Genomic DNA, 27,983 nt, shown 5'->3' with positions numbered 1-27,983 from the left:
AACCCCTCTACACAGACAAGCACACAGAGCATTCAGACTTCTTAAATGGCAGGACAGAAACTATTTATCACACATGAATCTCAAAGGAAAGGAGGGGTGGAAAAAAAACACAGCTAGAAATTCTCCACCTGAAACACCATCTTGTTTTCTGAACCTCGTTGAAATAAAGCACCTTAAATAAAAATCTCTCCCTACTACTTTTGAAAAAAAATCAACATTATTGGGAAGATTCAGCAGGACACTTAAGGCTTTCCCTGTATTTTCTAGTGGGTTTTGCTGACTTTTTGCAGAACTGAAGCTTTACTGGGGCAAGGTTATTGTGGCACACGTGCACACACGCATACACACTCCCCCCGCTTCACAGCAGTGTTAGCACAAGTGTTGTTTGGAAAGGATTCTGGGATCCTTCAAAAGGTGCTAGCTAAAGCCTCTTTGATCAGATTATTAAAGCTATGTCAATTTTATCACTTGAGCTCAAGTGTTCTGGAAAATGTCAAATCCTTTCAGCTCCCGCAGTTTAAAGATTTTCCATAGGAGCAGATCTGGGAGGGTGGAGGGCTGCTGGGCTGACAGGCAGGAGGCCCAAAGGGAAGCCAAGCAGTGGCTGAGACAGAGGCTGACAGATGAGGGCAGAAGGGATGAGTCCTTGCCATCAAGACAGCATGCAATGGTTGGCTCCCTCTAAGGACAAAACTGCTTCTGCATCGACCTGCAAGCTCCCAGATTCACTGGTCCTTGGCTGGAGCCTGCTCACTGAGAAGCATCAAACAGTAGACAGCCCATGTTTGGGACATGCTAATAAAAAGCCTGTGCCAAGACAGCAAAGCAGTGTTAAAGTTTCCTCTGCAGCAGGGAGTTTCCTCAGTTAATCCCTGACTGTGAACATGTGCTTTGCCAAGCTGAACTGCCAGAGATCATGAAATGTGCCAGGGCCACGACGCCTTGAGACAGGACCAGGGGCAGGAGGAGGAGCACAAACTACATTAAAAAACCCTCAAAACATAAAAACTTCCTGTAAAGTCATCTTAACACAACCATTTTTTCCGGATCCCAAATTATCGATGGATCTCATCCCCAAAAAGTAAATGCTGTCTGTTTAAAACCCACAACTACTTCATTGCTTCCACCTTACTGAAGCTGTTTTCTCTCTCATTTATCTTGGGGCAACATTTTATGTCAGGCAATAATCAAGTTAAACGCTGCTCCATCCCAATTAATGCAATCCACAGCAGCAGTGAAGAGCCTGTAGTTTTAGGCTTGGATCATCGAATCTGCTTGAGCAGTAAGTTACCCTAGGAGCATGTGCAAGGAGGCTGAGGATAGAGGTTATTACTCAATTGCACAGTGCAGATAAAACCATTTGTTTCTACCCTGGACTAGGCTGCAGGATATCCAGAGAGCAGAAAGGGACAGGAAAGCAGATGGCCAGGAGCCTCTGCACGTTGTATATTCAAGGACTGGGACTTAAAACTTCTGAATCAACTGAAAGGACTGCAGGTAAAAAAACTCAGGAACTGAGAGATTATTTCTGTTAGCGATCATTCAAAGCTGAAACCTGTATCTTAAGGGAAAAGAAATTCTCTCAGTGAGGCTTCTGCCAAGTTACTGGGCTTCTGGGATTCCCTTTTGCTGGAGAGATGAAGGGTGGAACATGCAGGTACCATGGAGAAAACAGAACTGAGACCATGTGAAGGACTGTCCTCAAAACCCAAGATGCAGTGGTAAGTTAACTTTTCTAGTAAAAGCAGGATCCCATGATATATTGATAGCTGAAATCTTGCAGGGGGAACAAAAAAAGGCATAGCCTGACAAGCCAATTGTTTTCGTCTGGTTAAAGTGAGTCTGAATCTTCACCTCGCATCAAGTCCCAGCTCTAGTCTAGGCTGTTACGCACCACACAACATACTTGAAAACCCACCATAACTAGAATATGGTAGAAAGCATGAATATATCTATCGACGTGTTCTAAAAGGCAGCAATTTGGAGTGGAGAAGACCTTTGGAAGCTGTGCTCAATTCCTTGTCACTGGGTACTGGACCACACAGGTACCTGGGGGAGAACTCCCTACAGGCCCTCTATGGACACAGCAGCACCGAGCCAGGACACCAACAGCTCCAAGTTCAGGCTTCATGTTGGACACCATTGTACAACTTCCTTCTCAGTGGTAAAAGCTTCAAGTATGTTCACCCTCAAACCAGTACTGCTTCTGGGAACACCAGATGGGACATACGGTTCCTTGAATCAAGAAAAATGAAAGCTATCCACTTTACACTCACTTTTCAATGTCACTGTTCTTACAGGTCTTCTGCATAGTCTCCTGTTTACTGCTTTCACCATTACTCGTTGAGGGCATTTCTGTTGAGGGAAGAACAGACAAATTAGTGAGAGAACATTTGATCATTGCAATGAAACAGTCTGAGCAAGTTACAGTTTCAGAAGCAGAGGACTTTGATGAGTCATTTTCATGCTGATTCTCGGAAAGAGAGAGAAGAGACTGATGCTACGTGGCCCTGTCTAGCAGGGAGGCCCTCTCACTGGACACCACACTTCTATGATTCAGGGCTGAAGATACAACCCCTACCCTCTTCTCCACTTCATAGTAACTGACCCTTACGGATGTACCAGTTGTTTAAGCCGGGATTTAATTCAGAAAGGTGTGATGCAGCTGCCAAGGCAAAGTGTACTTCCAGAAAGGTGGGTCTGGCGTAATTCACCCAGCCCAGATCCTCCTCTCAGCTTCTCCCTTTTCTGGAGACCCCTCAGACACATAAAGGGAGAAAAATGTATGCCAGGTAACCAGTATGACAGAACAGCTTGCTCATAGCTCTCCTAGTGCTAGCCGTCCCACGGCTCCTCCCAGCACTGGAGGGGGTGTGAGATACCAGTTAGAGATGAGCCAGATGAACTGTGCTGGGGCCAGCCCCAGGCTGGTTCGGCACCATGGCTTCAGGGAAAAGGTATGACGAAAACTGCTCATAGCAAGTGTCATCAGGGCTGCTTCCTCATCATCCCGGTGGCTGCAGTTACTGAAGCTGAACGCACCTACAAGCAAGTGCTCTCACATCACAGAAAATAAATGCGATTGCCTATCCCACAGAAGAAAATGCCTGCGATAGTTATCCTATGTTCTCCATTTAATCATCATGCCCTTGGCAAAACCGGTTCTACCCACTTATTTCCCTCACTGGCAAGAGGTTATGTCTTGTAGGTACTTTCAAGGCTAGGAATCAAATGCCCAAAGCATTACAGTAACAGAACAGAGAACAAAATCGTTGGGACAAGTCTCTTCAGGTCGCTGAGCTTCAGTTCCCTTCCTAAGGGAGCCAGAGCAGCACTGCCCGGCTCTGGAAATGGATTTGGCATCTACAGCTGGAAAGCGCCAGGTTTTATTATTCTCATATTTCCACTAGGTTGCTGCTTACACTTCCAGTGCTGCTGGCATGATAAAAAAACCTGGCAGCTGAATGGGTTTAACACACACACCCCCCCTTCCCTTAATGCTATGAGCTTTCAACTACAGGTCATGAAGTAGGGCAGATCCTAGGGTTGTGACTCTAAAGGTGCAGGCTTCAGCGCTGCAGGCTTTTCCGGCTATACAGAGGACAGCAAGGACAAGACCCACCCAACAGATCATGACACAAGACTCTAGCATACCCTTTTAAAAAAGGGAAGATGATAAGAAAGCAGTTGCAAAAAACCCCAAGCAACATGTCTCTGTATAGTTTAAACCCCCAGAAGCCGAACACCACCATCACATAGTCAAGCTCTGATGGCTCCCCCTGTGACACAGCAGTCTGTCTGCTAGTGACACGACAGCAAGTCAATCCAATCCCTATCTCTCATTACCATGCCAGTTAAAGTTGCATTTTTGGGAACTCCCCCAGCTGCCACTGGCTACAGTTAATTGTGCTGTAAAGTTTCAAAAAGATAGCGTGATTGTATGTGCATACACATCTGCTGGTACTGTGCAAGGGCGTTTGTAACTACTATTTGCCTAATTACTGGCAATCAGAAGATATGGAATATCTATCTGCCCTCCTGTAGCATACAAATTAATAATTTACAAGTTCAACACTCACCATCGCTGGCCCATTTAGAAAACTCCGGTGTTATTCGAGTACTGGGTGTGCCACCACTAAAAGAGAAAAGGGCAGAATGCTAAAGGTTGAATATGGAAAATTTTGGTGCTCAGGAAAAGCTACCCCTTCCACCCACTATTTCTCATGCAATACTTCTATCCATCAGTCTAGGCTTCAAAATTTGAGTGGCTGGCCTGCTGCAGGTGTGTTTTTGTGCTGGCCTGCTTTTCCACCAGTGTTCTCCCAACCTGCACTTCTAGCTGCAACCTCTGTGGAATCACGTGGTGGTTGTGATACTGACTGAAGGCCTGGAATTCTCAAACAGCACCTGTGACCCAAGGCTCATTTTTGAATATGTAGTTTCAAAGAAGAAAACCTTACTTGTGACCAGAAATCCTCTGTGTTGCAATACCTTCCCCCTTTAAGAACAACTTTACACCTTCATAAGCCCCATCTTTTCCATCTTTCCATTTGAAGCACAGCAGCATCGAAGTACCGATAACTCCTAACCCTGTCCGTTCACTTTCAAGCCAGTAACAGAGACTGTAAGAGAAAGATCTGCAGAGCCGGCTGCAGACCTGTGGCTGGGTAACATATCAGCTCTCAGAAGGTAATATAAGCTCATGCTTCAGGCATCAGCTACCCTACCGCAATTCTACAGAAACTTGCCAGAATTTCGAAGTGCTCTTACAAGCAACATCACCTCTCCTCATTTAGAGATGGGCAAACAAGTCCAGAGACACGCAAGGACCTCGCCCAAAAAGCAGAACGATGTGTTAGGTGCGAGCCATGTGAAGAAACTGGGTGTCCATGTCTCAGGTCCTTAGTGGTCTCACCAAGCACTAAGTGTCACAGCCACTGATTAAAGGGTACCCCGATACCCTCCTGCGACAATATCACTGTCCTGGCTGTGAAGGAGCTTCAGCATCTTTGAGGCCCTGCCTACAGACTAGCACGGTTAGCAAAGCACCGAACAGACCAATGGTTTGGATCCAGTGCAGCAAATGCCACTTTTCTATGGAGTGGAACCTAATTTTGAACTAGTGTTTGTGACAGGCTAAGCAGTAAGAAAACTTCATTTCACTGCTCTATCAATCACTTCAACCTTGACCCCACAGGATCACTCAGTCAAAGAGATAGAGGGGTAATTTAAGCCCTGTTTTATGCAGGGCAGAGGGCTTAGAAAGCAATCCTACCTCCCTGTTAAGACTCATTTTATTTGCCTGAAATGCTTCCCCAAGTGCCCTGAATGCTGGCTGCCTATATCCTCCACACATGTATGTGGGCAGAGCATGTGTCCTGCCCCAACCTCAGAGCCGAATGCCAAGGAATTAGTTTGCGTACCCCACATACATAATGGGATGCAATTCAGACAGCACCACGCATCGTGTTATACTACTACTGAGAGGCCACATTTCATCATGAAGCAAAATGACACGTAAGGCCTTAGTACAGCACAGTTTCACCATTGCCAGAATTCACCTTCTGTCCAGCACTGTTCAGGGAGAAGACAGCACTGGCTGTGCAGTGCAGTGGCTAAGGGAGGGAGAGTGTGCAGGAAGGCTTTGCGACGCTGCACGGGTAGAAATGGAGACCCACACATCACACGATACTTACTTTGTAAGTCCCTCTCGTCGTGATCCTTGCGCTCAAGTGAACGGGTATTTTGCACAAATGGAGACTCCCCAAAAGTAACGAAAGCAAATTAGAAAGGGTCAGTACTTACTTTAAAACCGCACCTCGGAGCGCCTCCCTCTCTTTGGCTTCACCTGGCTCTTCCCCAGTGCAAGGGATAACGTCTGCCTCTGTGTACCTGAGCACAAGGGGTTAAGGAACGTAAAGCCTCGTTGCAGACAGTGGAAAGGCTTTTGAGATGGTCAGGACACTATCTGGGATACAGAACAAATTCATTCCAACTGAGGACACATCAAAAGAAGAGGGGCTGGTATACATGGAGGGGTTTGCTTTTTAATTCTGGATTTAAAATTTTATTTTGGGTAGAAAGAAAAGTCTTTTGACTGCAACATCACAGCCTCTTAGAAGGGGAAAACCAATTCCTCAACCTCTGCAAGTCTAACTTGCACAATTCTACTATTCCTGTTTGAGGTACAGAGATCTTTCACTGGCTAAGGGTTGAGGATTCAGTTTTAAAGGCTGGTACAGATTTAAATAAAATCTAATTTCATAGCTATACATTCCCCCTCATCATAGCTGAGCCAATGTCTGCCTAATACCCTTGCAGGAATTTCTTCTTGATGGCTGTGTCTCCCAGATCCTCTCCCAGAGCGCTCTCTGAAGAGTTTGGCTCCCAGAAGTTCCCCAAAACTGCCCTTAATGAAAGTTTTACAGCCTCTCAGAGCAGCAAGTGAATAGTGCGCAACCCCCCTGAAAACAAAGGGGTGTATTGTAGAAAATAAACTCAATTTCTGCTCATGAAGCAGGAAAAGCTATCCATACGGAAGCAACTTGGATGGAGACAACAGATTGCTTATGAAGCAGAACAGAGAAACACTAACTTTGACCTCCTGCAATGTCTCTCCTACTTCACCAACCAGTCTGAAGGAGTGCTGCATCAAAAGAGGGATCTCAAAGTGTGTAGCTGGGAATCCCTCCTAGTTCAAATAACACGGCAATTGGAGAAGGCAGTGCCACATCCAGTAGGGCTAGAGACAGATTATCCACAACTACCCAGGGCAGTGCCGTATGAAAGCCAGCTGAAGATGCACCTCTAGGTTCCCTCTCAGTAAGAGCCTTTCAAAAACGATACTGTGGTTTCCCGTATTCAAGTGTGTCGTCTCCATCTACATCCAGGTCAGCGTCGCTGTCTGGATTCTCCTTGCCACTGCACATGATAAACCCAGAACCTGGAAAAAAATAAAACACAGGGATAAGCATTTGAATTGGAGGTGAAGTGTAGGAGATCTCCCAAGGATGGCGTGACAGCACCAGTCTGCAGGCTGTCCTTTCCTCTTAACAGCTTCACAAAAGGTACCATCTCCAAAGACTGCACAGGAAACACAGAAATGCTTTAACTTCTGGATTTTATGCTCTAAAATGCCCCTCAATGCTGAAAACAAAATATCCTTGACCTTTTGGTCTCAACACAAGTTAGTTGAAGGCACTGGAAGGGTCCCTCTCAAAGGCAGAAGAAAATTGAAGCAAAATAGGGAAGACTGATTTTTCACAGAAAACAGGGAAGACTGACTGATTTTTCACAGAAGTGGTTAACACAGAAACTACACTACTAGCAGGTAAGAGAAGACCACAGGGACATTCTGAATTAGTCAATTCAGATGCAGAGGGCAGGCAGAAGCTAAAATACAATTAGAAATACCTTTTTCTTTTTTAAATTCATTTAGTCATGCCTGAGATTTTTAAGACGTAAACCATTTAACAATAGGAAACCTGATTCTAGGAGGAAAAAAAAAAAAAAATCAGACTCCACAGTCATTAACAGCTCCTTACAAGCACTTCTTATGTAAGCAAACTGCAGTGCAAATCAATAAGAGTCCTGCACTTCCAACACGGGTGGATCAGGAATGAGCCCAGTTCCAACTTCAGCAGGAAGCAAGTATGAACTGTTCCACCCCAGACTGAACTGGGTAACAATTGCCACCTTCTACCAAAACATAAATGTATTTTGGTTCCCAAGCATTTTGTTGACTGTGTTATTGCTGATTGTAACCAGGCTTCTTTTAATTGAACCTGCAGACAGACACCTACAACGATGAACCTTCACGTGGTATTTGCTGCGTAAGGTTCATTAACAGAAGAGAAACTAAAGGAAGACATATTTACTCCTTATGAGTACATCTAAACTGGATATGCTCTCTCCCATGAGAGTGGAAGTTAAGCAAAGATCCCCTGAATCCTAGGGTGGTGCAAGGTCCTCATTCACGTTCAATTCTGCAGCAGATCTAAGCTGTTGGGCAACATAAGCAATGCAGACAGAAATTTTGTTGCTCTGGCTGCCTCCCGTACACTCCTTCACTTAGCACCCCACTGTCCAAACAGCAGACCTGGACATGTGGCTCACGGATAGAGGGTACATGCTGGAGCCTGGAGGACGTGGCACATCCAGATGGCTGGTGAGCTAAGTCTGTGGCTAGACCAGGGAGCACATCCCACCTGCAAACACTGAAAGAGTAAGGCAGACATACATGGCCTTGGCTTTGCACAAATGCCCCAAAGGGGGTACATTTCAGCACTGTGAAGGTGGCTCGAAATGCAGAAGACAGGCTAAAATTAATGTAGAAGCACTGAATACCAGGTGTGTGCCTGAAGAATGAGGACACTGCCAAGTCTTAGGGTAGTCCTTTTAGCGCTACAGGTATCTGAGCCTGTTCACCCCACTGGGCTCTCACCAGCACACTTACACAAGCTCATGCAGTCAGCAGCAAACTTGCACTTTCCCAGCCCAGAAGAGCGGGCTGTATTTCTAACAGTCTGCAACTGTACAGAGAGCAGGGCAAGGTGAAGGTCTCATTTCCAAGGACACCATGCAGACACTGTTCTTTACTGTCGTTCTGGAGGAACGGATGCTCTCACCGATTCATTAAGACCCCAATAAAATTTGTTTATATGGATTTGATATTTCTCTTCCCTGAATATAAAGAAGGTCCTTAACGTGTGATAACTGCAGCATGACAATGATTTTAAGACTAACCTTTCCCTAGAAGCATAAACTACCTTTTACTTCAAAGTAATTGCCAGCCTTAATTTTTAGCAGAGGTAACACAACTAGCATCGACAATGCAGCATCCACCGCCTGCACCAGGTACTGCAGGTGCCATGCTTGTAGGTCAGCTCTGCAGTGTCACTGGGGCAGCCCCCTTGAGCAGACCCCTTTAAAAGTATGTCACATACTGGGCTGCACACTGCCAGCTGACATGTCATGAGCCACCTTCTCTTGCTGCAATGGCTTATCTAGTAAATCTTGACCCCTTCAGTTCATTGCAATGTTTGGGAGAAGATTTAGAGGAGTAAGAGAGACCTGTCAGAGAAGCTGGATAGTCTTTCAAAGCTTCCTGGGAAGTCACAGTGGGCGATGGGGCGGTAATTTACAGGCATGGCATTTAACCTGCAGTAACACCATCCCCTGCACCTGGCATTACTTTAGCCCATCACTTCTCAAAGGCCATAAACTTCGGACACACAGGTCTTCATTTTTCTTGTAGCTGTGGGAAACACAAATCATGCAAAGCTGGAGCTGTGACTTGGCCAGTCCCAGAGGTGATCTGAACATTAGCCAGACAATGAACACTTGGAGGAAGTGCCTTGGAGGGTGGAAAAGGCACCCCAAAGAGTGAATGTATGTGGGACTGCTCTCGGTGTCCCTCTCTCCGCAAGGATGCCAAGCACACAGCAAACACGCACCTTTCCATCAATTTTGTTCCCAAGTGACTCAAGCCAACTAGTGGTTTATGGTTAGAGCTTAAGAAAAGAAGATCTGCTTACTGCGATACAGTTAACAAATAAAGGCACCTTGACTTCACAATCCTGGTGTCCTTGCTCTCAAAACCTTTGAATTTAAGAAAATCCTTTTAAGTCTGAAAGGAAAATTCTCCAGAGCTTTTGCTGAATCTAGCTCTGTAATAGGAACCACTGCACTGCCAACAGACTACTATCCTCCCTATGCAGGGAGGGTGCAGGGGAAGGGTTTGGACAGCGTGTTATGAAGACAGATACACACTGGGATCATCTGAAAGAGCATTTCAGTCACAAAGGAGGGCATGGCAGAAAAGTTCATAGGTTAAGATGAGGGGCAGGAGAAGGGTAAATTTTCTTCCCTGATCAAACAAGGACTCCTAGGCCATCGCCTAAAGGAAGCCACCATAAGGTGATTCAGCTCTCAGATTTTCACCAGATATGGATTTTAGTTGTTTTTTTTTTTTTTTTTTTTTTTGAACATGACCAAGTACAGTCCATTGCAACACAGTAAAAAAAAAAAAATACCGATTCAGAAACTATGCTAAACAAAGTAACCTCTGTGAACCCAGAAAAGACTTTGAATGTAAGCTGTGCCGAGTTTTAGGACTTCAGAGGCCACTTTAAAAAAAATCAGGAAAAACAAAATCCACAAGATATGTTTCCTATGTGAATCAAAAGGTCCACAAATCCCAGTACTGCCACTGCACACAAGAGAACACCAAAGAACAGGATGCAAAGCTCAGTCCAGCATCAAGCTCAGTCCAGCATCACCTGTGGAGCGAATGGCCTGTCACTGGCATCCTAATGTCCTTTCATCTGCAGCAGGGATGGATTTTGAGGCCAATTCCAGCAGGCTGGGGTTTGGTGCCACAATTTCAACCTGACCCTCCTTGTCTAACTTCCTGGGGTTGCTTCCATGCACAAAGCCAGTGAAAACACCCACGCAGCTGTTCAAATATTTGACGTCTGAACTGCTTGACATTATTCATTCATCTCAGGCTCATTCAAACCAGATTTCTGAACAAGTACTGTTATAAATGGATTAAGAGGACCACTAAATGCAAGGAAGGCCTGATGGGCTGAGTTAGTGAGAAGCAGGTGTGATCCTAAGTGTAAAGAGGGCTCACAACTTCCAGTCCTGCCAGCAGTGTACTCTGCCATCCAGGAGCAAGGAAAATGTGAAATGGAGCACGGAGGGTGTCAAGCAGAAATGGCCTTTGCAACAGCATTGTTCTGGACCTACTAGAGGAGAACAGGAGCTTCCAGAAGACCCCCTACCATCACACTCAGGTTATTTGCAATTCAATAGCGTGCACTGGGAGTGGGGAAGGGTTCTTCCAGCAAGGCTCAGCTTCTGAAGGTCGCACAGTAATTCATGGCTATCAGCAATGCTGCCTAGAGCAGACCTCTAAAGTCAGTGCTGCTCTCCAGAGGTCAATGTTCAGGACCAGAACTTTATCCTAATGTGTTAACAAAGTGAAATCGAACAACTGAATGTTAAGTTGTGAGTTTGACCTAAGAATTCACAAGAGACACAATCTGTTATTCACAGAAGCAGCTGCGACTCTTACAAGGAGAGTCACCTAAGGCCTGAGGAACGAAATGCCACATGTGGATTTGAAAATGCTACTTTCAGATGAAAAAAAAAAAAAAGAACCACCCAAAATACAGACTCTACTATATCTTTCCTTTTCCTTGTGGAAGATTTTTTTTTTGCTCTTGCCATGCATTTGGTAGGAGGCAACTGCTCGTCATATGCTGCCAGCCCTGATACAATTAGCTTCCCAATGCTAAAGCAGCACAATCCTCTGACAATCTTAATCCCAGCTGCCTCCTTAAGGTCCAGACAAACAGGAGTGAGCAGGCAGGTCAGATGCTGGGGCCATTAAGCAGAGAAAAAACAAAGTTACAGCTCTGTCTCCAATCCCCATTGCTCTTGTAGCCAGGTGCTCTGACAAGCAATTCCAGCACTGGTATTGAGTGGCACCTCTATAAACCCTGTGACAGTTTGGGAGACAAACTCGCCCATCAATCAGAATGTACCTATCAAGATCACTTACCTAGAGCGCCCGCCACCCTCCAGCACTGTGTACACAGCTTTGCTTGGGTTGGCCTCGGAGCAGCCTGCCTGAACACCAATTCAAGGCAGTTTCTGAAAAATTTAGGTACTCCACGCAAGCAACAGTGTTATTGAAATACTGACTCAGAGGTCTGAAAAGCAGAAAAATTCGCATGACTCTCTGCTGCTGCCAGGCTGTAGGCACTGGCAGGCTACAGGAATCAGCTGAGCTTGAAGGAGACTGGAAAACACTTCCCACTTTCTTCCATGTGCCTATTAATAATGGCTGGAGATAAATCTCATCAGAGATCCTTTTCTTCCCCTTTTTGTAAGATGTCATAGCACTTTTTTTCCCCTAAGCCATCCCCTATGCCTAAGCATGCTCTCTGACCTCTGCACTGCTTCTCAAATCTCACCTCCTTTGTGCAACACCCACCCCCACCCCCCACCCCCCGATGACCGGTCATCTCAGCATCTCTCAAGTGAATGGTGGCTCAAGCTAAGATCGAGAGTCATTAACATGATATATAAGCAGATTCACAGAACAAAGGGCCTCACATTCAAGTCCCTCCTTTTCTCCATCATGTTCAGTAGCAGATGGTCAAAGTGACAACATATGCTACTTCAGGTGTTGGCAGCACTGCCGGCTCCTGCGCAGGCATGAGCTCACACAGAGACTGGCAGTCTCGGGAGCAGAAAGGTAAAGACAACCAGCTCAGAGCAGACCCAGATGACCACAGCCAAGTTTCATCAGCACAGCTAGGAAAGCACAGACCTACCGCACCCCACCGCTGCTCCTCAGCTCCTGTCCGGGCTGCTCAGTCAGTTCTGGGGACCAGGTGTTCTGTATATGTTCAATTATGTTCAATTATCGCTCCAAACAAGACTAAGGAACAAACCTAAGATGTTAGTATTATTATTTGCACAACCATTATGAATGCAGCTACTGGATGCTGCTCATGCAGAGGATCAAATTCATCTGTACAACTAGCATTTCTCCTGTCTGGCTCCCAAAGAGTGGGGGTGGAGTGGGTGTCAAATCTATATTAGATATATTCTAGAAATCCAGAATTTTGAGTAAATTCTGTGAAGTGGGTCTAAATCCAAATCCATCTCGGGGGCATGCAGCTCTACTGGGGCCTGTTTTGGCTGGGAAGAGGCATTCATTTTGCTCACTGGTAATTTACACGTTTCAGGAAAGAAGACAAAAAAGCCTCCCGTAAATCTCCAGAACTGGCCTTTGCTAATTACACTCCTTGCAGTGACCCCCTTCTGCCCAACCTCCCTTTCCAGCACGTTCACTCTATTTTCTTAACGAAATGTCACTCGTTGGCTTCTTGGAGAGTAAAAACAATGAAGGCAATAAAAGTAGTTTATGCAGACACACGGCCAGGCCTCACACATACTTCCCGAGAACGGCTTTAAACTGGGTTTATTTCATCAGCTGCTGAAGTATCCCAAACTAGTACTAAGAGGACAAGGTGGCATGGATGCTGTTTTATTTTAAAAGGCATTTGGGAAGAAAGAGAAAGCCATTAGAGATTCTTGAAAACAAGAGGAAGGCAGAGATGAGGCCATGCTGAACAGCAGTCTTTCTGCAGGTCTGTAACACGCCCTCCCAGCCACATTTTTAGGCAGTGAAATTGTTCCCCCCATTTTTTCCTAGCACAAACAGGGACAGAATAGTTCTTCTGGTGAGCTTCCCAGCCTGTTGCAGGAAAAAATGACGTGCCATGAAAAGCTTCCCAGCCTGTTTGCAGGACAAGGGTTTCAATTCTCTGGAGCCAGAACCATTTCAAGCAAAACAGTGATTTACCTGGAAAACTGACACCCAACTGTGTCATTATAGCATACACCTGAAACAGCAGATGCATCCATCTGATGCCATCTATTAGCTCCCACAGAGCCACAAATGGGCTGCCAGAGACCTGACTGCTTATCAGTGTCTCGGACACTTACAGTGATCTTTGCTAACAGATCAGAGGAACAGCTGCCTTTAAAGAAAGGGGCCATATAATTTTATGACCATTAACATCATTTTGCAGCGGCGTGCTGAACAAAGGGCAGGCAAGCTCCACTGTACGGGGTAAGAGCCAGCTGCTGCAAGGCTCAGGGGGAAGAGGCTTCCCCGCCCCTCACAGCACCAAGGAGTATTCCAGAGATTTCTTTTATGCCTCTCTGTAACCCATCAGGTATGAATTGTGGCTACAGAGGGGAAAACACACTCGGACCAAAGGTCTGATCTGGTGTAGCCATTCATGCACAGCTGCCTCCTAGAGACTCACACCAGTGCGATGCACTAAAGTGAGAACAGCCTCACGTGTATCTAAGGCTGCTCTTCAATACCCACAGCTGAAGTACAAAAGCAGCAGCAACAGCAATGGTCTTTGCAGCTATGGCTTGTTTTCCACAGTCAGGGGAAGGTGGATCTGAAAGCCTTTGCTCCCCTGGGGAGAGGGTGGAAACAAACAAAAAAGGAAGAGGGAGAATTAAAGTAATCTTGAATCACTAAGCAGATTCACATCACTGGATCAATAAGCACCACTGACAGGGATCACAGGAATGTCGCAACTTTGCCAATAATAAAGCAGCACAGCAGAGCTTGGAGGATGACTTTTCTAAGGCAGCCGAGCATGAAGCAGCAAGGCTGGTGAACAGCTGAAAGTGACACCCTGGCTTACAACAGGCTGCTGCCAGTGGCGGGGCTCAATGCAGTTTGCTTTAAATAATGATGAGCACTGAGATTGTATTTGTGAGCGAAAGGCAGCCAAGGACTGGAAAAACCAAGGGCTGAATTTTACAGGCCAAACCCATGTGCTCTTCCCCCCAAACTAATTCTTTTCTAGGTTGGAAAGAAGAAAGAAAAATCAGTGCTAATTTAATCAATTGATCAGCCTATTGATTGCAAAACTGGAGCTGCTAGTTAGCCATGTGCTGTAATGCCCTCAACTCTGAAACCACAAAACACACCATTGATTTGTTCACTTCCAGCTCCAAAATACAAAATAAAGCTGGGATTTCAGCAGAAAAGCAACTTCCTCACCCAGGGAGGAGATGCAAGAAAAGAAGAAGAGAGGCCAGGAAACAGGGACAGCCACATCTTGCGAGGTTCAAACTGAAATTAGTTACAGATGCAGTCACAGTGTTTTGTGTAAACTCTATCGATTGGGTGGCTGACAGTCTTGGGAGCCTCCATACTAGGACAATCAATCCGGCTGCAGTGTCACCTGCCACTTTGCTGAACAGTTGACAATGCAATTATCCAGTGTGGAGGCAGGGAGTTGGCGTGTGTCAAACGCAGTTAGCCACTTTCCGGGCACTACTCGATAATGCGTTTCACCGCCAAGCGTAAGAGACGACATGCGGAGACAGGAGCTGTTTAGAGCCATTGAGACCCGTGCTCCCTTTTTCCTTTAGAAAAATCTCACTGCCCCTGACTTAACAACTGTATTCTAAAATGCTATTAAAATCACGTCAATCAACTACTGTGTGCTTAAGGCTGAAGTTTGACCTGAGTGTCCAAGAAGTAGGTTGCAGTTCTAGCAAAACTGCAGACACTTGGAAAAAAACAGAAATTATAAAATGACTGTCTTAAAGCCTGGGACTTTCAAAACCAGAGCAAACAGACCACTAGAAAAATGTATGGCAGAGAGCAGCTACGCAAGTGCAGATGGAAGTTGAAGATCCTATGTTGCATGTCTCAGATCTGAGAAAACTGAAGTTTAAAGGGATGCTGTCAACTTGAAACCCAGTCAGTTTAAAAAAACTGACTAGTTTTAGGTGCTACCTGCTCCCTTACTCCCCCTGCCAATTTCACAGTGTTACAACCGCATTTTCTGTCTTCTTTTTAATTATTTTTTTTCCCTCTTTCCTCTGATGCTGGGTGACAGACATCACTTTTCCTCCCCCAAGCACGATATGTAATACTGACAAATGGAGAGAATTCCCCTTCCTCCCACAGATAAATCTTATCGTAAATCTAACAGTGAGGTTTAGTTGATTGTACCCCTTTCAGCTAATGAATTCTGGCAGTTTGAGCATAAAAATTAAAGGTTCTTAAATTTTTGCATGTGTTCAAGTTAATGAAAATGTACTATCAACAATCAGGACTTTTAACAGCTATAAACACTAGTATTTTTTTTCCAGTTAAAGTGATTTTTACTTTGCTAAATCCCATTGATTACTTTGTGTTCCAAAATGAAGCAAACACTGTTCCTTGAAGCATTATATGAACTTTAAACACACATGATATTGAGCATCAATTACATGGTGGGTCACGCTGCCTTGTGTATGTAAGGTAGGAATTCTGAACTTTTTTCTTTTTAAATCATGTACTATTCTCATCTGTTTTTCCTGCTCACTGAAGTCAACTTCTGATGTTAATATACAGTACAATACCCAGGAGACATTTATTAGCCACAGAATCCCTCAAATTCTGTATGTGAACACAAACTATGAACAAATACTCAGGTACAGCCCACCTGATTATTGTATGTAATGCTATGCAAACAGATCTGTTAGCATTTTTAGGTCAAGTACTACCTTACGGACAAGTACTTGCTCTCAAAGGAGAGAGGTGCAAACATTAAGGAGTGGTTGGGCTACTCCATCAGACAAGTACAAAGTACTGTCCTTCAGCAACAGAGGGATTACCAGGATTACCACCGTTTTACACAAGGGCTGAGGTAAGGCATACGAGTGCTCTGGGACTCAGCAGCCCTCTAAAGGGGGGATAAGGCACAGAATAAGCACTTGAGAAACATGAAATTTATACATCTCAGCTACTTGGAAGCTTACAGCAGGCAGAAGCGATCAGTAGAAGGTATCAAACCAAATATAGGAAGGCTAAAATACCAAGACTGCGAGGCTGGGAAGGATGCTCAGATGTATAAATGCATTCACCTTAGAGACTAAGCAACGAGGGGCGTTGACACAGGAAATGTTACAGAGAAAGGCACTGAACTGAGCTCTTGCTAAGTGGGAGGAAGATTAAGAATTTCATTACGGCAAAGATTCCCTACACTTTTACCACAGACCGCTCTTGCATCCAAGCTGAAGTTTGCTTTAGCCTGCCAGGGTAAAATGAATGAATTCTGACTCACCTACACAGAAATGGGGAAGATGATTCTAGTTACTAGACCATTCTTCCAAAAGGTCTAAATATGCCAGCAACGCTTTCTTTCCCACACACTCTCTCAGGAGAAGTCACACTTCTGTTGTTCAGCTCAAATTCTTTTGCTGAATTTCAGTATTTATACCCTTACTAGTATCACCTTAAATGCAGCCTGAACCTCATGGCATGGAAAAATGGAAATTCTCCTTGCCTCCTGAAGCTTTTCTGTATGCCTCATTATATTTTACATGAAAAAGAGGGCACGGCTGACTACTAGGTGAGATTCTAGAGCAAGACTTTTAAGCTCTGTTGCCAGCTTCACTACTATCTTCATAACATTAGAGAAGATGCTTCTCCATGCTCAGTTTCCACGTATGTGTCAAACAGATTTTGCAGAGTTTTGTTGTAGAGCTTGGTGTTGATGAAATTACACTGAGAAGTGCAACTGAGTTTTGCTCTTCTATTTGGAGCTTTCTGCCACGCAGTACCAGACATGAGCAAAGTCACTACGTTCACAAACACCTGCTACTGAAGCAGAACTGAAAAGCATCTACTTAGATTTTGAGGACAGGACCTCACACCTGAGGGCATGTTTCTGATATTGCATGTATTTAGAAGGAGAACAAATTGGCAGAGAATATAGCTATTGCCTCAACGCTCTTTCTTGGACAACTAACTCATGCTGGGCAAAGGCTGGCCTACAATATTTTCTGCTCAAACCAAAGCACATCTCGATTCTGCAGAGACAGAAAGCTGACAGAGGGACTGCAGCCATCTGTCAGAAACTTTTAGGCATTTTAACATAGTCCCACTTTCCAGGCAGCTGCTCTAATGGGACACGACATGAGATCCAATGCAAATGGGCACCCAAGGGTAACTGTAGTTTGTTACAGCTTATAAGGCTTTACTCAAGTCCCTCGATGCATATGCCAAGTCGTGCTGCTCTTTTCCCTTGGTAAGACATTAACAAACAGATACAAACCCTTTGGTAGCCTGGGAGGAGGGCAGCATGGAGAAATAAAGAGAAACTTCAGAGTTAAGTAATCCCTGTGTGTTTTTCCTTCTTCAAGAGTTATCGCAATCTATCAGACAGATCCTTGTCATGTTGATCTTTCTTAGAAAGTATCCTTCCCTGAAAATGCCCTGCTTACCATTTTAACATTTTCAAAGTCTTTCTCTCTTCTGTGTTATTTTTGATGCAACTGATCTGCTGAAGGAAAAGAAACCCAGAAGAGCAGTGGTGACTACCTTGCTACTGTGCCCAGAGGAATGCTTTTTTCTGGGGGAGCTGGAGGGGAGAAGAGGACGACGGGGTGGGTGGAGAGAACTTAGCTACAATTCTTCAATTCTTCCATATCTAAAGAGGACAGCAATCTCTGTTCTATCAGACCACACAGTTCGTGCTTTAAATGGTACTTGCTGCCAGCTTGCTTTCCCCGTCTCTGTCTCTCTCCCTTTGAAGCAGACTGGACAGCTTCCTCAAGCTGGCGTTATCACTCCCTCTAACCACTCTTGGCAGGCAATCTAATTCCCCCTGAAAAGGTCACCGCCATTTTAACTGCCTTTCAATCACATTAAGCACGCTGCCGCTCGTGCTCAGAGCACTGCGCCTGCAGCTCTCCTGACTGAGGTGCGATCGATAAACTGACATCCCGCCCCCCCACCCCATCTCCCCAACCGCCCCATCCACCGCTTGCCTCCTTCCCCTCTCCTGGACAAGCCATCTTCCCGGAACGGACAGCGAGAGGCCAAGTGACAAAATCCTCTCCTCAAATCCGAAGCAGCAGAAGGGAGCTGCTAACCTGGCATTTACTAATCTTTGTCCCATCTGCTAAGAAACAGAAGGGTGCAAGCATCCCCCCCGCCTCCCCCTAGACCTACAGAGGCAGAGACTTCACAGGACAGTTTGCTTAGGCGCTGGTCCAGACACCTTTGAAGCTGTGTTACAAAGAACAAGCCTCCCTCAAGCTTCCCTCAATGCAATCATTACCGTTATCTCTCCCCCCACCCCGTGCTGCTGCTTTTTTTTTTTTTCAGTTACGAGTTATGTGTTCCACCCATCGATCCCTGTGTAAGACACTGTTTTAAGTCCTCTTGCCTTTTGACTGCGCTAAGCCGTTTAAGCGATGACAGCGGCTTCTATCAGCACGGAGCTGATGTGATTCTTTTCAGATAAAGCACTTTTTTTTTCACTCCCCCCCTCCCTTTCCCTTCTTTCAAGTAAGAGACATACACACAAAAAGAGACACTGAATCTTTCAAAGAAAAAAACCCCTTTTGAACTTCCCTCAGGAATTCTTTAAAGGGATAACCTTACAGTGTAAACACTGAGGGTAACGTGCATCCATTCTGGAGAGGAACAGAAGAATTGCTACAAATATGTTGAACGTTAAAAAAAAACACATCAGAGAGGGAGCCACTTGATGCTTTCACTTGTGAAGCCTTGTTGGCTTCCTAAACACAGAAACTCATTAGACAAAGATGGCATGAAATAATCCCCTGTAACAAAGAGCTTCAGAGGGATGATTCAGAGACGTGGGGATAGATGGTTACTGAACGTTCAGGTATTTCAAGAGAAATTTCAGTCTTGTGACACTGTACAGAGATAGGGAAATATTTGATTATTTTATCTGTATAGCTTTTCACTCTGAAGCATGTGATTGATTTAAACAGCGCTTGGTATTTCATGCTGGTAGCCTTCTGCACCTACCCAAACAGAAGCAACAACTCTCCTACTCTAAAGCCCTATTTCAAGCAGGACCCTCTGCTGAAGCAAAGTGGTTCCAAATCCCATATAATTGCAAATAATCTTCATTTACGCCCTGCATTCTTCCAGTTTTGGGTAAGCAAATTAAGTGATAGCAAATGGTGCTTTAAGAAGTCAGACGGACAGCTAAAAGTATCAAGTATTTCCTGACTGAACACCTTCACCTAACCCAACAGCTTAAGAGACAACATACCGACCCCAGAGCTTCTCGGTTCTGTCATATTCCTACTTGCTGCTATCTCTTGTTCTTTCCACCTGCTGCCTCAAATATGTCCAGTTGTGGCGGGCCAGGTGGTGTGCTTTGGCTCTGCTGCACTAGACCTGACTGGGGATCTGCAGCTGTAACACCAACACAGAAGACTATTTCCACCTTCTAAGACATCCCCCCAGGTGACAGGAGCAAGTCTTCCCTGCAAGCGCTCTGGAAGCAAGTATCATCCTAGGAACCACACAAGTGAGAGTTTCAGCCTGTGATTGATCCCAAGTATTAGGCCACCTTCCACAAAATCTGAGCAGGGCTGTTCATTCCCATGCCCTTTCTGTTTTCAAGAAGAAAAACCCCAAGATTTCCCAACCTTACTCCACCTGAGAACCTGGCAAGACCTTTCATATAAGTAGCAAAGAGTTTTCCTCACCTTGAGGGTGTTATGAACTTTATCCACTAACCAAAAATGATAAAAAGAGTAAGCCAGGACCTGCGTTAAGTTTGAGTCACTTCTGTAATGCTGCCCAACGGACTGACCGACTCATGCAATACACGCTGGCCAGCATCCTGCTCCCCCTTCGCCCAGCTGTGACATCTCCTCAAAGCAACACACCATTAAAACCAAAATTAATGAGACACACGGCCATCTATTTTCCCCTCTGGTTTTATGTATTTCCTCATGTCATCTCTTTAGACACTGGTGACATTCCTGCAGCCTGGCAAAGGCTGTCTGGCATTATAAAAGGCCTTCGATTTCCACATCGCTGCTACTTCTCAGCAAAGGGAACAGAGCCAAACACAAAGCCTCGGGTGACGGGGGTTAACGAGGGCCTTGCCAACTCCAGACAAAGCAGTTTTAAGCATTGGAAAGCATCTCCAAAACATTGTGCTGTGCTTCAGGGCTGTAAATTAAGAATTCTGTCCCTAAAACAAGGCAAGAGCCAACACTGGCAGAGAAAGGAAAAAAGACAGTCACCTTAAGGTTACCTGAGAGTACACAAAGCTGGCCTGACTGATGGAGACCTCCGAATGCCAGCAGCCAGAGACAATATAAGAACCACAAAAGGGAGCATGAAAAAGCATAACTTGCTTAAAAAGAGATACAATCAGCCAACTATGGGAGATTGTTCCAGCTTTGCTTTTTCAGCCTCCCGATTTTGCAGAAATTTCTTGCATAGAGTAGGTAGGTACCCCCTCCAGATATTATCTGCTCATCCCAAAATGCTAGGTAGAAAGTTGGTGGCAAGAAGTTCCCCTGTTTAGGGAAGAAGTCGCCTCTCTACAGGAGCATACAGCTGCTGAATCCAGCTGCCAGCAGAGGCGTGCTCCAGAGGAGGAAGGGCAGGGAGAAATGTGCACGCTAGGGACGTGCCAGCTGCTCAGGTGGAGTCATTTCTTCAGCACTGGCTCTGCCACCAAAAGCTGCACAGGGAGGATGTTCCTCACTACAAATGCTACAGGGGTCAGCCTGTGAGCTATTCTACCAACACCTTTCATCCAGCACCACAAAGGGAAGGAGTCTAATCCAAAAGCCTTCTCATCAGGGTAATTATGGAGGGGTTTAGAACTGCATCTAGTTGTGCTCTACTTTACTCCTAGACTTCTGATCCTTTGCTGGATCTGTTCATGCAACTAAATACTCTTGAAGGTGTCATGAAGGTCTCAAAAAAGGAAAGAAGAGACGGACCCCATACTTCCTGATGGAAGCAAGGCTATTTCTAAGTACGAAAGACAGAAGTACCTGTCCATGCACGCGCAGCCATCTAGAAGAGGTTACAGCCCTGACTGATGCTAGAATCTAACTTCTGGCAGAAGAAAGCAGTTGATCTGTATAATGCAAACCGACGCATTTGGGAACTCCTTAAAATAAGGAAGAAAATGCAATGAGGAGCAAGGACTTTGCATTTACACAGTCTAATCACAATTAAACACATTTCATCCACCTGAAGCCTCATTTGAAAGAGTCTCCATATACCTGAAACCATATGAAAGGTCCAGATCGCACTTCAGTGAGTGAACTCAAAAACAACCAGGAACGCTGAACTAGGTGAAGACAGTACAATGTCCATGATGAAGGAAGTGGAATACTCTTCTCAAACTCAACTGTCTGGTGGGGGTGAAGGAAGAAATTATGCATGCACAAAAAAGGGCAGAAATGAACTGAGTAGTTTTTTTTTTTTTTTTTAATCAGGACTAGCAGCGACAAGACATCACATCCTTCCCTGCTATGGACAGTAGTGACTATAATACATAAGGCACTGCATGGCCTCATCAGACCTCTACCTGGAATCATGTACAGATGCAACTCTCCATGCAGGCACAAAAAAAGTTAAGGTAGGTAAGGCTACAGACACAGCAAGTGACAGTATGAGCTTCACTGGCTAGCCTTTAAAACCCAGAGCTGCTGCTCCTTCACCTCTGTGCTCCTGATCACCTGCTCTGCCACAACTCAGCTACAATTTAATTTCAGAAAAAGGTAAGAGCCGATCAGGAGTGCCACGTTGTCACTGAGCACACAGCTGGCTTTTAAGTCCAACTCCCTTAACATAGTAGCCTTTCCCCTTGAGATATTTTAAATTAAAATTCAAGATAATATAGGAAGAGATCACATCCCATCCTCTTTATTGAACAGAGGGAGCCAGCATTCCTCCTCTCATTAGGCATGCACTACGTGGGTTGCTTGCAAGAGATTCTCCTTAGTGCCAGAGGTTCATGCCAACAAACAGTTTAGTAAATCCTCCTCTTCGAGGCCAAAGGGCTGAGTGTAAGAAAGGGGCCAGGTTTCTAGCTAAAATTACATTCACCAATAAAGCTCACGAGAGGTCAAATTTTGCCATAACTCACTCTCTCCTCAGTAACTGATTTCCCCGTCACTGGGGAAGGAGCAAAAGAAGGAGGAAAAATAAAATGTGTTTGTCTGGGAGCCCTAAGGGTTTGCAGTGCTGGAGGTGCAGAGCAGGTTCCTGGATTCTCATTTATCAACCTTAAAAGGGATGGAGTGATAAATGCACAACTGGCCCTTTAATATTTTATGCAGGTGCTAAAGCGACTTAGCTGTCACCTTCAATACATCACCAGAGGCTGATACACCAGCTTTCGTCACTCCAGGCTGGGAATTTTTACAATTTCATTTCTATTTGCCTCTCTTCACATATTTCCATGTATTTCTTACTATGTGTAACATATAAGAAGCTATTTTCTGCAAATGATCTCCTCATTCTACTCATTCCTACTCATTCCCTCTTCAGCCACATTTCTCAAGCAAGAAATAATGCAACGCTTTTGTTCAAGACTTGCACAAATTTTGACTCTCATCATTTGAGAGAGGCACAAAGCTGAAATCACTTTACATTCTGACAAAGGCTGAAGGTCCTGCCCTTTGTGAAAGGCAAATATCCAGATCTCTCCCCTTAAAGATAAGCAATGATCAATTTCCACAGCAGAATGATTTACAAGGGTCCCCAAAACACTGGCGCACCTCGAAATCCTCCTTCCAGGAGAGTAGTAGCCCGTATCCTCTTCTGCCCGCACCATTCGTACTCTTCAAAGCGGTTGCTGTTCTCATTCTCGATGTCCACAGAGTCATCCTCAGTCATGCATGAACCTTCTCTCTGCGCAGGGTAAAGCAGGGGCAGACCGTTGAGATGCATGAAATACCTCTTTGGGGTTAATAACTCATGGTGGGATGGAGAAGGAAAGCTGGACTGTTCCCAGGACAGCTAAGTATAGAGCAGACAGCAGCATCTACTCCCGACCCCATCCCAAGTGATCTAAATCTAGAAGTAAATGGGTGCTGGAAGAACTTGATAACCTTGAGATCAAAAGTTGCAGGTTCATCACTTTTACACACGACAATTTAAGCTCTGGTTCCTACAACAATGCTAATGTGCATTTCAACATGCATCCCCCTGCATTGCATGCACAATTCCCCTACTATGTAAACCACTGATTCCTTTGACCCCCAGCAGGAAAGTTCTCCTAGAGCATTTTTGGGGCACATTGATCGGAAGACACCTCTCTTCACACCATGCACCTCTGAGGCAACAAGAATGAATTTGTTATCTCTACTGTGGGCTTTTCCTGAGAAACAAGCACAGAAAGCCCTATGATGCAACTCCCTCCTCTAGGGCTTGTTCCTCCTTCTTCCTTGCTGTTTTTCGGATGAACGGCAGGAGGAGGGTTCTGCTCAAATGCACTTCCTGGAGTAAGGTAGTCATGCAACATTTACAAATGCCAGTCTGTTACAAAAAAACCCAACAAAAAATATTTCTAATGTTGTCAAAGGCAGAGATCAGAAAGAACTCTTCCCACTGTGCTACATAGGAAGCATGAAGTCCTACAAAAGGCTTCATGAACTTCAATAGCTCTACCTTTAGTCTATAACTGAGTCTTCAATAACAGCAAAAGGGTGCATGAAGTAAAAAAGTTACTAATGCAACAGGAGAAAAATCCAGAAGAATTCATCTTCTAAGACAAAGAGAAGTGACTACAGATCTTAGGGAGATAGTTAGCATTGCCTGCAAGCTCAGCAATGTTAGTTTTTGCCCCATGTTAGGTCAACTGCAGACAAAGCTAGGAGTAGGGAGAAGGGAATGGCAGCTGGTGATCCTGCTGCGCCTCTACCTTTGCAAGGCATTGTTCCACATGCCTACTCATCTCCTCCTCGGATCCTGACAGAGGTCGGCTGCAGAGGGGACATACCTGCCCTTCGTCTTGCTTCCTCCGTTTCATTTTTCCAATCCGAGCTGCATGGAGAAACCAGGGAAAGAAAACAAAAAGAAAAGAAAGAGAGAAAGAAAAAAAAAAAAAGGAAGACATGTCAAGTTTGTAGATCCACTCTTCTCTCTCTTTGCTCAGCTCCAAATAATAAACCCTTGGCAGAAATGGTAAGATTTTACACCAGAAAATTCCGCTGCAACTCCCTATTCTGGCTTCTGTAAACAGTACAGAGACTGTTACTTAGCACTTCCCAAATTAAATCTGTAACCTGCGGCTGAGTACAGCCTGATTTCAGAAAGGCAGCTACTCACGATCTAATAACTAGGAGAAAGAATATCTGCTGCACATCCACAGGTAAGTTACTCAAATGATTAAATACTTTCTCTTGGAAGCCTGAAATTGTTTTTGAAGTTCAGCGATTAAGTCACTGAATCCTGTTCTGGATTTTGCCTTCTAAGTCCCTGACCCATCCACTAACAATCTATTCCCTATAGAAGAACTTGCTTAGACTGTAGAAGGATGATGCAGCACCCGAAAAGCCTTGGACAAAGTCCCTAACAGTTACTACAAGGACCACCGTGTCTCCTGTACACCCTGAATAATTCCTTCCCAGAACATCACAAGAAGTCAGAGCAGCATCTTAGCAGTGGGTAACATTTATGGAAAGATCTTTGCTGTGAAAATGCAACACCTATGCTAGATAGTTTGCCTCTACTTTTGTTTCACTGTTTTCACAGATGAAAACTGGGGGCTACACTGCCTTCTTGAGGGCATGCTCTGGGAAACAAACATGTTAGGAGTCACGATGATTAGAAAAAGCAGCCAAGGTAGTCTGTTGCTTAATCCAATCTCTGGTTAATTTGAGCCATCATTTCATGTGATCAAAACATCTGGAACCCAATCATTTGCATTAAAAAGAACTTCTGTCCTTTATTATGATGGCTTTAGGCAGGTATTACTGAATAACTCAATCACTGGCTGTAGGAAAGGTGCTGCTTAATTAATAAGGAAGGTCAAAATTCTGAATGAGAGACAAGGAAAAGCCCAAGGAAAGCCCATGCGATAATGAGAGATGACACTACCAAAAAGCTGCATTAGGCAGAAATCGTTACTGACATTGTGAGTGCTGTGGCACGCTCTCAAAGCCTTCATGCCTGAATACTGTAGGATCAACAGCTCCCTGCAGCCAACGAGTCTGAGAAAGCTGCTGCAATGCCAGGAAGAGAAGGACCAGGGTACGGGAAAGTTTCTGTCAATCATTTTCATGAGTTTAGTGCAGACACACCACCCAGTGAATTACAAAGTTTCAACTGAACACACCAACACAGACCTGAAAGGCCTCTTGGAAAGCTTTCTTGTTGGCTTCCCTGGACTCGGGACTCTCTGGGTTAGGACATACCTTCCCACAATCCAGAACCAGGGGTACTCGTCATCCCCTACACTCTCTGATGCTCCAGGGTTAAGACTTTAAATTATTCCCTGGGCATTGCTTTTCCTTACTGAGACAGATTTGTGGGAAAAAAAATCAATCTTCGCTACTAGCATCATGAAAAGAATCCTGCAAATGTGACATTTCTAGAATAAGAGACAGCAACCCGAGACCAAAACAAGACTCTTTTTGATACCTGACACTTTGAACAACAGAGGCTCTAAAGTAAATGTACACCACTTTCATCATTTGTCTAAAATTTATTTGTTAAAGCTCCACAATCCTGTCTTGTGCTGGGTACACCACCACCACATTGACAGCTCCACAGCCCACTGCCTCGCCACACCCTTCAGGTACTTCAGTATTCCTATTGAGATATTTTAATAGTTTCCTTCCTATTCTGTCTGTTTAAATCTGTTACTTTACCTATACTGTCAGCTTCTACTCCAGAAGGTAAATCACCTGACTTCCAGTCAATACAGAAGCAAAAATCATGAAGCGTTACTGCCAGTTTCATTATGCCCAGATGAAATTATGTTCCACTTTTGAATAAAACTATGACTGCCAACATGTTTTCTTTGTTTTCTCTCCTGTTCCTGAACCTCCAAACACTGTCTTCCCCCTGCCCTCTGCATCATCCAGCCCTGTTAAGAAGCAGTCAGAGTTAAGCTATTCTCCCTCTGGTTTGTACTTCAGTGCACGAGAGACTTCAGAAGTTCTGGTTTAGCGAGTACCTATATCCTCCAGTACGGCTCTTCCACGTAAGTTTAGGATGCTCTTTCCTTGCCTCACTAGCTCTGTACAGCCAACACAAGACAGGGGACGAGGCTGGAATCAGACACAACCTGAGCATTCTGTAGCAAACACCTATCTGAGCAGAGGAAAACAGGAACAAAGTTTTCCTGTCCTCATCGTAGACTCCTCTTTCTCTCACCTCATCCTGTTTTTAAACAGGGAAATGGAGGGAAGGAGCAGTTTAATTATTCTGGTAGGACTCCCGGTGGCCAATCAATCCAGCTAAGTCAGTCTGCTTGGCAAGTCTGTTAATATTTTTAACTTTTTTACTGCTATCCTGCAGTACAGGCATCGTACCAGTGATAAAAGAAAGACAACTTATCTTAGGTCTTGCACTTATAAATTCTTGGGACTGTTTTGCGAGAACAAGTACCTGATCTGCTGTTGAAATGTTAGTGCAGAGCTGGGAATGGAACCTCACTCTGCTCCAGCTCCAAGGAAGACCAGGCAGACAGTCCCTATCTTGGCTCATTTAGCTCTGCCAGGAATAAGTTCTAGTGCCACAAGTGAAAAAGCCACTGGAATAAAGAGGTGTTGAAAACAAATCCCCCTGCCATTTTCATTCTGTGGTCATTAGCAGCGGCAGTGTTGTGCCCACAGAGGCTCAGGGAGCCCCTGGTGACAGCAGAAACCAAAAGGGAATGTTGCAGCCTAGAAAGCACATCCCGAGCAGCGCTGTCCCTACCCGACAGGACACACAGCCGGGCTATCACTTCCAATCAGCGCAGAAGGGACAGAGCAGCCCCAAAGGCAGGGGGTGATTGTGACACTGTCCCGAAGGGGAGCAGCTCAAAAGAACACGCAAGTGAGACCACAAGATTGTTAATTAGTGTTGATAGACATGATCACTTCTAATTAGCTCACTAATCCCTCTTCCCCCTTGCTCCTGTCGCAGAAGCATGGGAGAGGAAGGGAAAAAAAAAAAGCCATTCCCTCTCATAATTCAGAAAGATAAAAACGCAGACAGTGGAGGACTGGATGCAAGAGGACGGAGCCCAGGGAATGTTTTTGCACAAGGCTAGCCCATTCTTACCTCTGACCGAACAAAGACTCCACAGTTATTATTCCAGCCTTCTGCCAGGAGGTGAAGAGTTCACTAGTTTTTATTAGGATTGATAATTATTATTAGGCCATCAGAGGGCTTCCAGCACCTTTGAGGCCTCATTTTTAACAGACGCACATTACCCTACGCACTGCTCCAGCTGCATCTGCATGTTCTCCCTCAGGTTACACTAAACCATTGGGCACCCCAGGAGTTTAAGTCACCACAGCATATGAATGAGAAAGTAGCACATGGAGGTGAGCAAGAATTGGGGGCCAGAGCAAGGGCCAGCGTGTCAGTTACGGTCTCTGGCTTAATTTAGGAGCTGTGCTGCTTAAGGGAGCTG

The 27,983-nt window shown here is 45.0% G+C and overlaps 1 protein-coding gene across 12 annotated transcripts in view; it reads right to left on the bottom strand.

The window, feature by feature from the left end:
• The window catches only part of RNF220 (ring finger protein 220), a 232,738-nt gene that overhangs the window by 26,947 nt on the left and 177,808 nt on the right, over window positions 1–27,983 (bottom strand). For 9 of the 12 annotated variants that reach the window (XM_055814906.1, XM_055814905.1, XM_055814900.1 and 6 more), the window contains 6 exons: window positions 24,276–24,397; window positions 23,131–23,263; window positions 6,847–6,943; window positions 5,806–5,892; window positions 4,080–4,135; window positions 2,277–2,355 (listed from right to left, as the gene is read on the bottom strand). In XM_055814906.1, coding sequence (XP_055670881.1) covers window positions 2,277–2,355; window positions 4,080–4,135; window positions 5,806–5,892; window positions 6,847–6,943; window positions 23,131–23,263; window positions 24,276–24,397 — 574 coding nt within the window. The remainder of the gene's footprint in view (window positions 1–2,276; window positions 2,356–4,079; window positions 4,136–5,805; window positions 5,893–6,846; window positions 6,944–23,130; window positions 23,264–24,275; window positions 24,398–27,983) is intronic. The other 3 variants (XM_055814908.1, XM_005238413.4, XM_055814909.1) reach the window with 2 other exon arrangements.

Source organism: Falco peregrinus, chromosome 10 (genome assembly GCF_023634155.1).
Source record: "Falco peregrinus isolate bFalPer1 chromosome 10, bFalPer1.pri, whole genome shotgun sequence".
Taxonomy (NCBI): Eukaryota; Metazoa; Chordata; class Aves; order Falconiformes; family Falconidae; genus Falco; species Falco peregrinus.
This window is presented reverse-complemented; position numbering and strand designations above follow the sequence as displayed.